The sequence below is a fragment of the Sitophilus oryzae genome, unplaced genomic scaffold (genome assembly GCF_002938485.1).
Source record: "Sitophilus oryzae breed Bouriz unplaced genomic scaffold, Soryzae_2.0 scaffold_1802_pilon_pilon, whole genome shotgun sequence".
Lineage (NCBI taxonomy): Eukaryota > Metazoa > Arthropoda > Insecta > Coleoptera > Curculionidae > Sitophilus > Sitophilus oryzae.
Genome location: NW_022146505.1, coordinates 756,253 through 771,240, shown reverse-complemented (window position 1 = coordinate 771,240; position 14,988 = coordinate 756,253). Strand labels below are relative to the sequence as shown.

The 14,988-nt window shown below is 33.3% G+C and overlaps 1 protein-coding gene across 1 annotated transcript in view; it reads right to left on the bottom strand.

The window, feature by feature from the left end:
- Positions 1–14,988, bottom strand: part of LOC115883030 (dorsal root ganglia homeobox protein-like) — a 141,454-nt gene that overhangs the window by 114,614 nt on the left and 11,852 nt on the right. Inside the window, exon 2 of the mRNA XM_030901306.1 lies at positions 6,420–6,537. Coding sequence (XP_030757166.1) covers positions 6,420–6,513 — 94 coding nt within the window. The 5' untranslated portion in view covers positions 6,514–6,537. The remainder of the gene's footprint in view (positions 1–6,419; positions 6,538–14,988) is intronic.

Here is a 14,988-nt window from a genome sequence, read left to right as displayed (position 1 = left end):
GACTGCCTATGACTGCCATGTAATTATTATAGGAGATTTCCGTAAGACTACCAATGACTGCCAGCGACTGCCAAGAAAATGTACAGGTAATTCCAATAGTGAGACCCTCGTTATACATGTTTTCAAAATCGACATTTATTTCCCCTCTCTAAACACGAATTAATCATTAATATTACTAAAATCGGCCAAATATACAAACAAAACCACACAAAAAGATCGAACAATTAACATTTCCTAATAACAAAACCCCACCTTACTTTTCCTAGTCACGTAAAGCCAAGAGGTCGGAGGTTAGTGTAATGGCAGCTTATTATTAAGCGCGTTTCTACGAATGGGGCGCTTATTAGGACCATTGTTTGGCCCGAGGAAAAAATCTCGATCGCAATTATCGATTTGACCGGAAAATTTGTCGTTTGATCTCGGTGCGTTTAATGGCGATGGCGCACAGTTTGTCGAAGTGAAAAGTTTTCCTGCTGGGTGGGACGCGTGTTTGGATAAGTCGAACGACATTTACTCTCATAATATATATGGTATTGCTATAATTATTTAATAATCACTATGTAATATGTGTTCGTCTTCTGATAGATATAAACAATTGATGAATAATTTCTATACATTTTCGAAGGTTTGTTTTGAAATTTGTTTTTATTTCTGCCCGCTCAAAATAAATGGGAGCAATTTTAGAGAGTGATACTCTGGCAAAAATAAAGATTAGTATAAAAATGAGACAACAACTTTTAGCAACAAAAGTAACAAACATTAGCAACAAAAGTAACAACCATTTAGCTACAAAAGTAATTCTTCTATAAAAGGCATTTGGTGATAACGAAACTATTGCAAAACTAAATATACCAAAAGTACCCCTGAAAAAGTCAGTATGCAAAAAAGAGTGTCTCATATTTAACCAGGTATTTAAACCATAAAAAAAAAGTGAGACACGCTAGGTTAAATATGAGACAGTCACAAAACGCACGTTGAAAGACCCTGCTATTGATTATATTAAATGCTGAAGTAAAGATCAAACTAGAAAGATAGAAATTTATCTTTTTTATTATAAGAACTCAAATAAAAAAAATTAAACTATTAAAGAACACCTACATATAATTCCAATCACCAGCGTATTTTTGGGTTGTTACTACAATTTAAAAATAAAAATATAATAAATATTTGCATTTTGTATTTTTAAAATAAATACATGGTATTAAGTTGTCTCCATAATTACAACTTACAACTAGACGAAGAGTCCTAATTTCCATCCAAAATTATTTTATTTACCTGGTGAGTGTCAAAAGTGCCCCCTCCCCCTATAATTTGTTTATTTTTTTTTCAGATATTAAACGAGATTTGGTATGTTAATTAATTACATAAATTAGGATTGATTGACGTATTCAATTGTTTTTGGTCACTTCCTATTTCATAGGAAGTGACCAAACTTTTTGAAACCTTTTTTAAAACCTTTTGTGAAAACCTTTTTATACTACAACTTTTGATTATTAAATAACACCCTCGGTATGTTTTTACTTTATTCCATAAAAAATGACTCTGAATAGAATGACATACCATTGCCTGGAAACTTATATGGTGAAATTTTGATAAAATAATTTAGTACACACTAAAAACACGGTATGTCGCTAGTGGTAGGAAAAATATTTTTTAGAGGTTACTAGTTTATTTGGTTGCCTGTGATATATATATATATACAGGGTATTTCTTAATTAATCTAAAAAATAAAAAATTGTTAGAAAACGTATTAAGGCGGGCTCTTAATAAGTATATTTATTTTTTTCTCGACAACCGTTTGATGAACAAGAAAAACTCAAAAGATCAATTTTATTGAAAAAAAAAACTTGTGAATTTTGTTTAACTGCAAACCTAAAGTATGTACTAGGATGTATTTCAGGAAAATATTTTAACTCTATAGAGTAGCCAAAAAAAAGTGTGAGTGGATCGGGATGACTTTTTTAAATAGAACACCCTGTATATTATTTTTTGGCTTCCTTTCAGATCACTTTACATAATCCTAAGACATGAATAAATATATTTCAATAATTTCAGAGATATTAATAAATAAATAAAAATTATATATTTTTTCAGCCTTTCTTAAAAGTATTAATAATAACAAGAACTGTTCTTGAAATCAAAGCCATATTAGATATTTACTTTAGATGGTCTGGTACTTTACTTTGTTATAAATATGGAAATCGTAAATATACAGGATGTTCAACATTCTACGCCCAACTTTCTAAAATGTAAAATAATTTTGCTTTGGTTTTTTAAATGGAACACCCTGTATATTATTTTTTCATTAGATGGAGAATTAAAAAAATGAACATTTCTTGCCTTTAGAGTATTTCAAAATTTTTAACGGTTTCGCAGATATTCCTTTGGTTTGTATTTCATATGGCATTTTCCACAGTAAATTTTATCAAAGCCACCCAATGATTTTTCTCTCGTATTTTACCATTGAAAGCGCCATATGAAATAATACTGCGTGTATCCGGAAAACTACAAAAATTTTGAAATACTTTAAATAATAAAAAATGTTCATTTTTAATTCTCCACCAAATAAAAAAATAATAATACAGGGTGTTCCGTTTAAAAAAAACAAGAAAATTATTTTATATTTTTGAAAGTTTGGCGTAAAATATTGAACATCCTGTATGATTTACGATTACCATATTTATAGCAAAGTAAGAACAAACCATCTAAAGTAAATATCTAATATAGTTTTGATTTCAGAACAGTTCTTGTATTTTTAATATTTTTTTTAAGAAGAGTTGAAAAATACATATATTTTGATTTATTTTTTAATATCTCTGAAACTATCGATATAGATTTACTCATATCTTAGGATTATGTAAAATGATCTGAAAGGAAGCCAAAAATGCAATAATATACAGGGTGTTCCATTTAAAAAAGTCATTCAGATCCACTCACACTTTTTTGAGCCACCCTGTAGAAGTTAAAATATTTTCCGGAAATACATCCTGGTACATACTTTAGGTCTGCACTTAAACAAAATTCTCAAGTTTTTTATTCTAGGAGCTACAGATCCCCGACGCACTATTGCCGGACCCTGTATATGCCTTCTTCAGACACTAATTTGTTTAATAAGTTATCTCTGACTTGTAAAAATTTTGTGTTTGCCAACCAGCGACGATGTTTTTTTTTCGATTTTTCTTCTTTTAATAATTAAGCTGTGCATAACAATGAATGCAGACGCGACTATTTCTTTGGTCGTCCATTATTTTCACCAACATAACTCTGCTGTGCGCGCACAATTGGATCACTTCATTCGTCGAAAAACATGTTTTTAATTTAAACGGAGCTGATTTAATTTCACGCTCAACTCGTGTGTGCTCAAATCTAAACGCACCTTTAGAATTTTCAAGAAGAAAAAGGCGCAGTTATCAAGTGTGAACTCATGATATCAGTGAAAATAGAAAATAATTACAAAATTTCTGTAATCATATCACTCTGCCATTGAACTTTTAAAGCCGTAATTTTGGCCGAAATTGAAATTTGAACGAGCCGTTAATTTCACGGGCCAAAAATACGATTCTAAGCAAGCGGATCAATACAGGGTGGCTAAATATTTAAAGAGATCGCGATGTTTGTGTGCGCGGCCGAAACTCGCGGCAAACACAAGCAGATTACCAGGATTAAATGTACAATATCCTGCATTAAACATGAGATTTTAATTAATGTATCCTCGGCGCGGATGTAATTTCGTTACGCGCCTCCCGAATGAAAGTTTGAAATTGGCGCGTCGAAAAATTCGCGTCCTCGACGACGGGAGGTGTCCTAAATCCGCCACCCTCTGGCGGTAATGGATAGAGACTCGCTCACTAACTCTATTATCCAATTTATGTCGTCGGGCGAAAAGATTTTAATGCATTCGTCTCTCTCGAAAAAAAATTGCGATTTATTTTAGGTACGTAACTCATCATTCTCAGGTTACCAGAAAATTTATTCAAATAATTTTTAATATGACTTAAATGCGGCATTTTTAATCGAGTCGGGTGGGTCTAAGTATTATTTCTTTTGTAAGTTTTTGTAAAAATTTGTCAAATCCTGGAAGGTGAACCAAGTAATAGTACTGGACACCTCGCAGCAACATTCCGGAAATGAGTTTTAAGTGAAGAACAAGAACCCGAAACGTCCACGAGCCAAAATGAGAATAAAATTCAAAAGACTACTGGAAATGAAGTTTGCCAATCAGTTATCTTAGTGAATTATTAAAAAAGTCCTCAAAATCAAAACCTAAATAAACTAAAAACTACGGTAGAGATATAATTTTAATTAACGTCATAATTTTTGCAGTTTTAAAATTTTAAAGAGTAATAGTTATCGGAAAATGTAATAATTTAACAACAGTAAAAAATATGACGTTAATCAAAGTTAATAATAACCATCTCGACCTGAACAAACTAAAACGTCAACACAAACTCACGTTTGTATGGGTCCCAAGCCACTCTAATATACTTCGCAACCCAATGGCAGGTGATGCTGCTCAGCTAGCTGCTAGAAGAGATACCATTACTTTCCCTTATCTTAGTAAATATGATTTTAAAGTACTACTGCATAAAAGAACAGAAAGGGAATGGCAGGATGAGTGGGCAGATAAACCTTCAAAGCGTCGCGCAATAAAACAGGATCCGTCAGCGTATTTCCATAATATACCACGTAGAGGTCTCTAAACCCCGTCCCCAAGCTTACTTCAGCTGTGAAGATGTCTCTAACACGGTATAGAATGAAATTGGGAAATGCGCCAAAATCGGGTATAGTTCGTAGTAATGGCGTAACTTTTGATAGCATAAACAGTAATTTTCATTTATGTAAAATATTATATATCTATTCTTTATCATTACATTAAAAACATGACTACAAATATGAAACAACAAAATATCAACAAAAACAACATTTATTTATTAAATATTATATTAATTTCTATTGCTATTTCCTGTTAAACTGCAATGCTCAGCTTTAATTACAGAGTATTAAAATACTAATGTCCTTTGGCATTTGGGTATTTTCGGTAATATTTTTGCTCAAGCACCATTTTTTCTTTTTTAGTCTGTTCTCGTATCACGGCGTTCCTGATGAGCCTTTTTTGCGAGCGGGAACCATGAGTTCTTCTGGATAAAAACCAAGAGCTTTATACTTTTTTACAGTTTATTGTGATATTTGTGAGAATTATTTTTAACTGCCGCTCTGTATCTGATTACTTTTCTCTTTCTGTATTAAGCTTAGTATGTTTTCCATATTTGTTTTCTATAAAACATACTGGGCCTCAAAACTTGTCTTCTCTAAATACTTGAGGTCCTATAAATATAGGTGTAGCGTTACTTACCGCACTGTTTTTTGGTGAATAGCTACGACTCTTGAATAGTTGACTCTTGTGAAGCTGAGGCACTATACATATCGAGAATTTTACTTCATATTTTATGTTTTTAACATTATCTGTCACATACTGTTTCCTGATACACCTGATGCTTGTTTACAATTCGCAACGGTCGCAAACTGGCTAATTCAACGCAAAATGGAAGATGTGACTAAGAATTGTGACGCTGAGAAGCCTACTCCATACTATACCGTATTTGGCGCCATTATCCTATTCCATTCTATACCGCGTTAGAGACATCTTCAATACTGAAATAAGCTTGAGGGTGGGGCTTAGGGGCACTATGCTCTCTACATGGTATATTATGGAAATACGCGATCCGTCGAGCCTAGGATGAGCGGATGAATCCAGAGTGCGTCGTCTTCGTATTGGGCATACTGCGGTGACTCAAGCATATCTGCTTAAAAGAGAAATACTTTTTGAACTTTATGAAAGATATTAATATATACCACCAACTGTGATATTCGCCTGTGATACTCTAATCCAACTGTAATACTGTGATGTAAATAATTACCTATTTTTCTTGTAGTTTGTTTTTGTTTCTCTACTTTTTTGTGTTTAGTTTTTTGATCTTTTTGTCACTCGACTTGAAATATTTATGTCAATGTAGATTTTTAAATTTTGAATTATCCTTGTAAGAGTGATCCCCTTGAGGATATTGAGATAGATCCCTGTTAGTGCATTGTTAACAATAACGAGTTGTACATGGCTAATGATCCTGGTGATCAATGCCTAGGGAAAAAATAAGCATCTCTTAAAGAATGAAATCAAAATTATATTACCATACACGCCTTTGATTTTTAGAACTTTGAAAAAAATCAACCATATTACCGGTATTACTGGACGTTTTGTTGGACTTACTAAAGATATCCCAAGGTGTCTTGTCAATGCAATTATAAACCAGATATTGAAGAATTACTAGAATCGGTACAGTATAGGCAATTTTCCCTTATTATGTAGCATTTAGAAAAAAAATAAAGGAATACTTCAACAATGTTATAATAACTATACTTACAGGGGTGTGATGGGGTAAATGGATATTCTAACGTAGGCAATCTAGGTTGCGGTGCTCCAGGATGCAAAGCAGATGGGCAGTGGTAGCAGAACATACCCCTGCCACCCCCACCTGCAATCTGAAAAAGAAAAAATATACATTTTATAATATTATTCCTCAATTTTATCAAAATAAAATCAACAATAAAATGTGTGAGCATACCAGTAAATGAGAACAATCGCAATTAGAGTAACTTTATTAAGTTGGAGTTGATGTTTTTGCAAATCATGCGAACACACGCGGCTTAAATTGAATAAAACGCTAACAGTGACGGCACATGAACTAAATTAACTGATAATTAATTTTGATTAAATTTACCAACTTAACTAGATGCAATATAGCCATGATGTCATTCACTTAGCGTGAATAATTAAAAGAATGTTTGTTATATCCAGTCGATAACATTGAATAACAACGCTATCCAAATATTATGGTTGTTATATAGTGTAGTAGTCAGTATTGTATTTTTATTGTTTATACATTTTCAGTTATTTATTGCAATTTTTCTTTCTTTAATATAATTATTGGTATACTTATTCTTTTAACTATTGTAGAAGATATAACTCAAGTAGCATTTTTAGACACAAAATCAAAACAAAATCTCCGCTTAGAAACATTGCGAAACAGTTTCATCACATTTTTGTTACATATGTTTCGTAACATATATCGCTTTTTGGTTCGAAACATTTGACTAAAATATGGTTTCCCTACATAAGCATTAACAATAAAAATCTTAGTGTCAAAAATTTTTCGAAACTTTTAAGAAACAGATGTGGCTCACATTTACAGATTTCGTACTCGTTTTGTGCCTAAAAAGTTTCCATTATTTCTTTGATATTCTGTCAAATATGAGAACATAACCTTACTTTATTGTTTTCATTTTGTTCTGCAGTTTTTGCATTTAAGCATTCTTCAAGTTTTTATAGTACTATAATTAAAAATGCAGAAGGAAGGACATAATATGTGAGTACGAATACAGATATTTTTCTTATGTGATTTTATAATTATTTATTATACGCATTACAGAGATGATTTGTTTTAGGAATAAATGTAATAACAGCCACTATACCCATACCGATAATAATGTTACCAGCAAACCTTTTTTTTCTCTTTTTTCCACAATGGAATACATGTTTTTATGTTTTAATTGTGTTATAGTAATAAGTAAATAAAGATCCTTTAATTATTTTGACCAGAAGTTTTGATTGGCGTTGTTGACAGGTGACTAGTTCGAAATTTCTACACACATAGCGCTAAACCGAAACATTTTGGAAACAAGGTTTCCGTTTATCGTCGATTCATTGTCGAAGCACGAGTTTCTCTCTTTTTATACACAAATATGATATAATGTAGATGATTTGTGTCCGATTCCATGTCAATTTTATAAAATAATGAATTAAAATTCTGCCATATTGGCTAGTGATAGCGTGTTTAACTAAAAATATATGTTTTTATCGGCTGTTGTAAGCTTTTAAATTCATAAGAACGCGTTCTACTTACATTGACTTATATATTTTTATTTTCAAAACCATGATATAGAAATAAAAATAAAAATCTATATTTCAAACAAAAATATTTTGTAGCAACATATAATAATATATAGAAGGGGCATTAAAAATATGAAAGTACATTATTAAATTAAACGATGAAATTTGCTTTTGCCAGACATTTCTTCTGCGAGAAAACCTAAAAACAAAGAATTTAAGAGAAAAAAATTATATTGCGGAGGTCGACATTAGTGATGGTTGTTTTCATTTTAAAATCCACACAGACATAGACTATTTCAGTTTGGCATTTTGTTTCTTCACATTTAGAAACATTGGCTGCAGAAAACGGGAACATGTTGGACACAAAAACTCTAAAAGTTTTCATTCTGCATCGAAACATTTCAGGAAACGTCTAATGTGCCACCAGTTTGAACTTTTAATAAGAAAAAATAAAATGCTAGTATTAAGTTTTAATCACATTCTGTTGATCCTAACATGGTTTTGTTAAAAAATATAAGCAAATTGGTTGCTTTTACTAATTATTATATTATTTTTTTATTATTGAATTATCTGAAATCAGCTTGTCCATTAAAAAAATATAATTTTGACATATTATGTGGCAATTTTCATGACGAAAATCTACAAAAATGCTCAATAATCATGTAAAAAGTAGAATTAAAACAAAAATTCAAGACGTATGCTCTTCTACAAGACGTTCTCTGTAATTGGAGTTTGGAGTTGAAAACAATATTAAATCAATTTCGACTAACTAAGGGATATAAATAACAAAGTCCAATCTAGAGCCATGTGGGTTAATCTGATACATTGGTATCAAATTCAGTTACTGTATTAATAAAACAATATTCAAATTAGGCTTATAAAGACAGTTAACTAAATTTTATTGAGACATATTTCAGTTAATTTGTCTAAATCACCCGTATGTATATCATTCGAATTCTTCCGAATGGAACGAGGAAAGTTTTGTTTGTGTTTGTTTTTTAGCGATGGTTAAATATATTGAGATTATATAATTCCAGATTTAATTGAAGCAACTGCTATCAACTACGAGTATGAATAATAATACTTCATAAAGATTTTTCATTCAACTAAAATTCTTCTATTTTTTTCAAATATCCCGATCTGTATGGAAATAACTAAAAAAATATCATTCTAACATACCATAACTTTTTTCAACTCTTGAATCAGTTAACTTTAACAAAGTTTCAGCAAAAACCTGAATTTTATTAATACACATTTTACAAAATGAGAAATACGGGTATATTTAATTTATTATTAAATTCTAATTTGTAATTAATATAATATATCGGGGATTAAATTAAATCAAATAAATTATCGGTTCATACACGCAGTCCATTTGACTATTAATTATTGCGATCAAATTGTTGACAAATCCATAGCGTTTAAATTATTTCATTAGGCAAATTAGCAAAGTAATTTACTATACACATATTTAAGAGCCTAATTGGAATATTAATTAACGAAACTGAATAAACAATACCATTCGATTAATCAGCAGCATTCCATTAAGCAATATTTTATAATGGCATATTAATAATTTTAAGCGCCATCTGGTAGCTGAATTTTGATAGATTTAATATTCTAACAGCCATAATATTAATAATACTATAATGGTAATCCGGTTGTATATAATTAGCTGTCATTTGCTTATTAATTAGTTTATTATTAGATGTTAGCATTTACGCAAATAGTGATTTGTAAATTTTTAGAATATCAAAAATAATTTTTTAATAAAAACCTCTTACTCTTGGTGTTATAATGTAATAAGTATTCTTGGTCTGGAAGGGTCCAACCATGGCCTCGATATTGACTTTCTTTCAAGACTCTTGCAAGTCTTATACTGCTCAGGAGCTTGGAACACCCTTAAAAGGAACATTCCACTCCTCCAACTCCCAGTGGATCACATACCAAGAATGTAGGTACAACTTTGAGTAACATCTCACTACAGTAGTGAACAATAAAAGGATTGGAAGAGAGAAACATTTGCTCAGCAGTTAAAAGACCGTACCATAACTTGGTATACCGATGCGTCCAAAACGAAAGCAGTAGCAGGTATAGGAGTATTTTGGCCGAAAACTAAATCCTTTTAATCAATGGGCACCTACCCCAGCATCCTTCAGGCAGAAATCTTCGCCATTCAAAAATGCGTAAAACTTATCTTAGATAAGAACTATCGGAATAAAAAAATAGCCATCTTATCCTATATTCAAGCAGCCTTAAGAGTGATCAACTCAGTAACCATCAATTCGAAGTTTGTCTACAGAATGTAGTATTTTTTATTGGCATACAGGGTCTAGCAGGAATGCAGCGTAGTTCCTATAATGAATAACTCAGAAATTCTGTATAGATGCCCGGCGCACCATGTATACCCTGTATACCAATTACAAATATTTGCCAAGTACACGAGTCGTGAGAACGCGTCATAAGAAGAGTACAATGCATTTATAATGTACTGAACAAAGAGGGAACAGTAAACACGTTGCCAAACGTATGAAATAAACCGAGAAACTGTGTACATTGCTAAGACACGAAGTGTACATCATGCGTTCAGCTTCACAAAAATAAAATGTGGTCTCGTGATACTGTATTTATTAACGAGTCGTTGTAATTTTCCTTATAGTTTGAAAATTTTTAAGTTCAAGCTAGAAACACTTGCATTTTTGGTAAAAATAAGTGGAATTGGGTTGGTGTTCGACAGTGGTCGCGCTATTAGAACTCTGAATTCAAAAATCGAAATCTATTAGAAATAATTGATTGTAGTTTTTCAAAAACTTTTTTTCGCAGGCAGTATGTAAAAATCTTTGTAAATAAAAAAGTTACACGATTGCTAAAAACTGTTATGCACTAAAAGTAAATGGATGGGTTGTTTAAATTTTAGAATGGAAAAAAGACAACCTTATCGAATTTTACTTATGTAATATTGTAAATGATCCGATCTTCAAAATAAAAAAAAAACTTCAATATCTAAAGTGGTTCTTAAGTTATGGCGTGTTACGTGTAAAAAAGTTGAGTTATTAAATTATCGCGATTACTGACGTTTTGTCGTTAAAAAAAATGGACACCTTAACGATATCCTTATAATTCCATTTCAGATACTCAGAAACATAACTAATGATTTTATCTAGTTACCTTTTCGAAAAAAAGTCTTAAAAATAAGCGGTTTGCGATCGTGATTTTACTTTACTTGATAGGGAAAGGCCTACCGGCAACAACGCAACAGCACACCGTCGCATTTCTCTCACTCTGGCTTAGTAAGATCCCTATGCGATTTACTTTCACACATGTAAATACCGACCCAAAAGTAACTGTTGCCAGCTCGGTATAAGATCGCTGTGATTGACTTCATCCCTCCAATGCAATCTATAATCAACCAGTTTTGTACCAAACTTTCATTGCAGGCAATTTCAACATCGAAAATTTCTAAGAAACTAGTTTTCAAACTACTTAAAAAAGCAACCAAAAGAGGAACTACAATAATATATTCAACTAAAGTAATATTTTTCCAACTATATCTTTTAAGTACGTGTTTTTAAACAGTCCTTCCTTACTCTATTTGGTAGCTGAACAGAACTACTGACTTAATCCAAATAACACCTTTATTAAGGCCCATTAAATTGGGCTCGCAAGACCCGTTCGAATATGCTTTCCCACCCAAATCGTATTTATTTAATTCCACCCCTGTGCCAGTGTCATTTAGTGTCCAACCATCTGGATAATTCGATTTAAAACGGTTACAATTGTGATGAATCCAAGTTGAACTAATTTGCAATTGAACAAGGACTATATTGTTATTCTTTACTCTCAATTTCTCTGTAGAGAGATTATTATTTAGTTGAGCTGAGCCGATTAACTAGTATTTAAGCTGGTTTATTTGTGTTTATTGATTTTACTTGAATAAGTAATAAAATATGGCAATAGGTATATGATTTATGTAGAAGACGTGTAAATAAGTTTACTGTGCTGGAAAAACGAAGTATTTTATGAAAATAAACACGAAAAAAATAATGATTGGGACAAAACATAGCCCCTTGTATTTTTTTGTATATTTACGTAGATTAAAAAAATCTTTTTCACGAGAGCTTACAATTACATAGTTAGGAATTCAATAGGGTTTGATGAAAGTTTATTATTTTTTTTCAAACTTAAAAAACTTCACTTTTTGTCTACTATTATGAATTTTTTGTTATCTTAAAGACAAATATAAATCTGATTATTAAGGACAGGATACATCACAGTTGTGCCTGTCATTCTAATTCACAGATTAATTTAAATTTCTGCCATTTTTGGATATCGTCTGTCGAAATCTCCTCTGACTCGGAGAACAGACATCTCAGTTGTTTTTCGAAAAATTATAAGCAAAACTGTGTTTTAGAATTTTTTTAGAATTTAGAATGAGTGGGAGGGGGGTTAATCACTTCGACCTTACAGATCCATTGTGTCCCCCTTTCTTGAATCATAACTCATCATACAGTCCCAGGGCTTTGACAAAAGCCAGTATCTGGGACGGTTTTATAGAGGGTAGTTCTCCATCTCCAATATCAGTCGTACCAAAATTCATGGCACGATGGTTGTCATCTCGGCGCACTCAGTGATGAGGTGTACTGGTGTTTCCCCATCTTCCCCACAGAATCTGCATTCGCCGTTTCTTCTTAGTTTCAATCTACTGAGGTGTTCGTTGAGGAGACAGTGTCCTGTTAAAAACCCCGTGACAATCCGAAGATTGTTCTTACTCAGACCCAGGAAGATCTGTGATTTTTCTTCATCATAAGCCCTCAGAAACTTCTTCGAGTGTCTTAGACCATTGGAAAATTTCCATTCCAGGTTGCGGATGGAATCTTCCAAGTTCTTGAGTTCCGCCTTGAGTTGGTTACCACTTGGAAAGCAGAACGGTTCTGGTTCAGTTAGTGGAGTGTTCGCTGCTTTCCTAGCTAGATTATTTGCTTTTTCATTGCCTTCTATCCCTTGGTGAGCAGGCACCCAGTGTAGGAGGACTTTGTTTTCTTTGCCTAATTTATTCAGCTTCTCTATGCATTCTTTGACCAATTTCGAATTGATTGATACTGAGTTGATCGCCTTTAACGCTGCTTGACTATCAGACAAGATGGCTATTTCTTGTTTCCGATAGTTCCTATCTAAGATAAGTTGTACGCATCTTTCGATAGCGTAGATTTCTGCCTGTAGGATACTAGGGTAAGTGCCCATTGGTTCGGAGTATTTAGCTCTCGGCCCAAATACTCCGATCCCTGTTCCCGTATTGGTCTTGGAAGCATCAGTATACCAAGTTATGGTATGGTCTTTCAACTGCTGGGCAAGCGTTTCGCTCTTCCAATCATTTTTATTGTTCAATACTACATTGAGATTTTCTCAAAGTTGTACGTTCTTGGCATATCGTCCACTGGGAGTTTCAGGAGTGGTATTTCCTTTTTGAGGGTGTTCCAAGCCCCTGATCTGACAATTCTCCCAGTTCTAATTCCGTTAGTGACCATTCTAATCATTGTCGCATGGGCATCTCTACCAATGACAATGTGCAGTGGTGTTAGATCTAGAATGACCTCCATTGCTGCTGTTGGACAGGTTTTCATGGCTCCTGTGATACAAACGCATGCTAGTCTCTGGACTTTGCACAAGTTTAGCCTTGCCGTCCGTTGCTCTAGTTTTGTGAACCAGGCAACTGCTCCATAAGTAATCATGGGTCTTACTATCATGGTATACATCCAGCGCAAAGTGTTAGGGGAGCAGCCCCATCTATTTCCGGCCAGTCTTCTGCATATCATGAGAGCCTTTATGGCTTTGCTGGTAGTGTTCTTAATATGCCTGTTCCACAGGAGTTTACTGTCCAGGGTTATTCCCAGATATTTAACTTCCTGTGTTGGCAGTATTACCTTTCCATCTAGTTGAATTCTTTTCAAGTTTTTCAGACTTCGCTTTCTGGTGAATGGCACTATCGCGGTTTTGTCTGAGTTGATACTCAGCACGACAGTCCTACACCATCTCTCAGTGATACGGAGTCGTCTTTGGATAATATTACACAGGGTGCCTTTTCCCCCGAGCGATGATGACTATGTCATCTGCATACCCAATGCAGTGTATTCCCGCTAGAGTTAATTCGTCTAGTAGTTCATCCACTACCAAGCTCCACAGCAAAGGGAGGTTACTCCACCTTGTGGAGTTCCTTGCGTTGTTTTAACAGCTACAGTTTTGGTGCCCATCTGAGCCTCTGCTGTTCGTGTTGACAGCATTTCCCAAAACCAGCGAATAATAGTTCTGTTCACCCCTCTTGTTTCTAGAGATCGCCTGACCACCTTATGTGGTATATTGTCAAACGCCGCCGCAATATCCAAGAAGGCACAAATTGCTGTTTCTTTGCTATCCAGACTTGTCTGTATTAGCTCCGTTAATTGGTACAGAGCAGTTTCTGTGGATCTGCCCGTTCTAAAAAACTGTGTTTACTAAAAGACAAATATAAATCTGATTATTAAGGACAGGATACATCACAGTTGTGCCTGTCATTGTAATTCACAGATTAATTTAAATTTCTGCCATTTTTGGATATCGTCTGTCGAAATCTCCTCTGACTCGGAGAACAGACATCTCAGTTGTTTTTCCAAAAAATTATAAGCAAAACTGTGTTTACTAAAGTTCATTTTTAAAGGTAATTAAATATATTTAATTACTAGTGTTTTTCTGCACGGTCAGAAAAAAATATCTTTATTCATTTTAAACAAAAACTAAAAATGCTTTTACCTTCTTCTACTTTCAGTGCCGTGCCTGTCTTCAGGCGTTGCCGATCTCTATGACAAACTCATCGAATATGTCTCTATATTTTGCTGCATGAATCAGCTTCACCACTTGCAGACTGGTCTGTTTCTCAGCATTGACAGTCTTTTTCGACCTATTCACTATTTACCCTCTCGACTTTTCTTTGAATAATCAAACGGTAAATAGTATCTGGTACTTTACACATTATTTGTCCTTTCTGGCCTTGGTGGTGTCTAAGAGCTCAC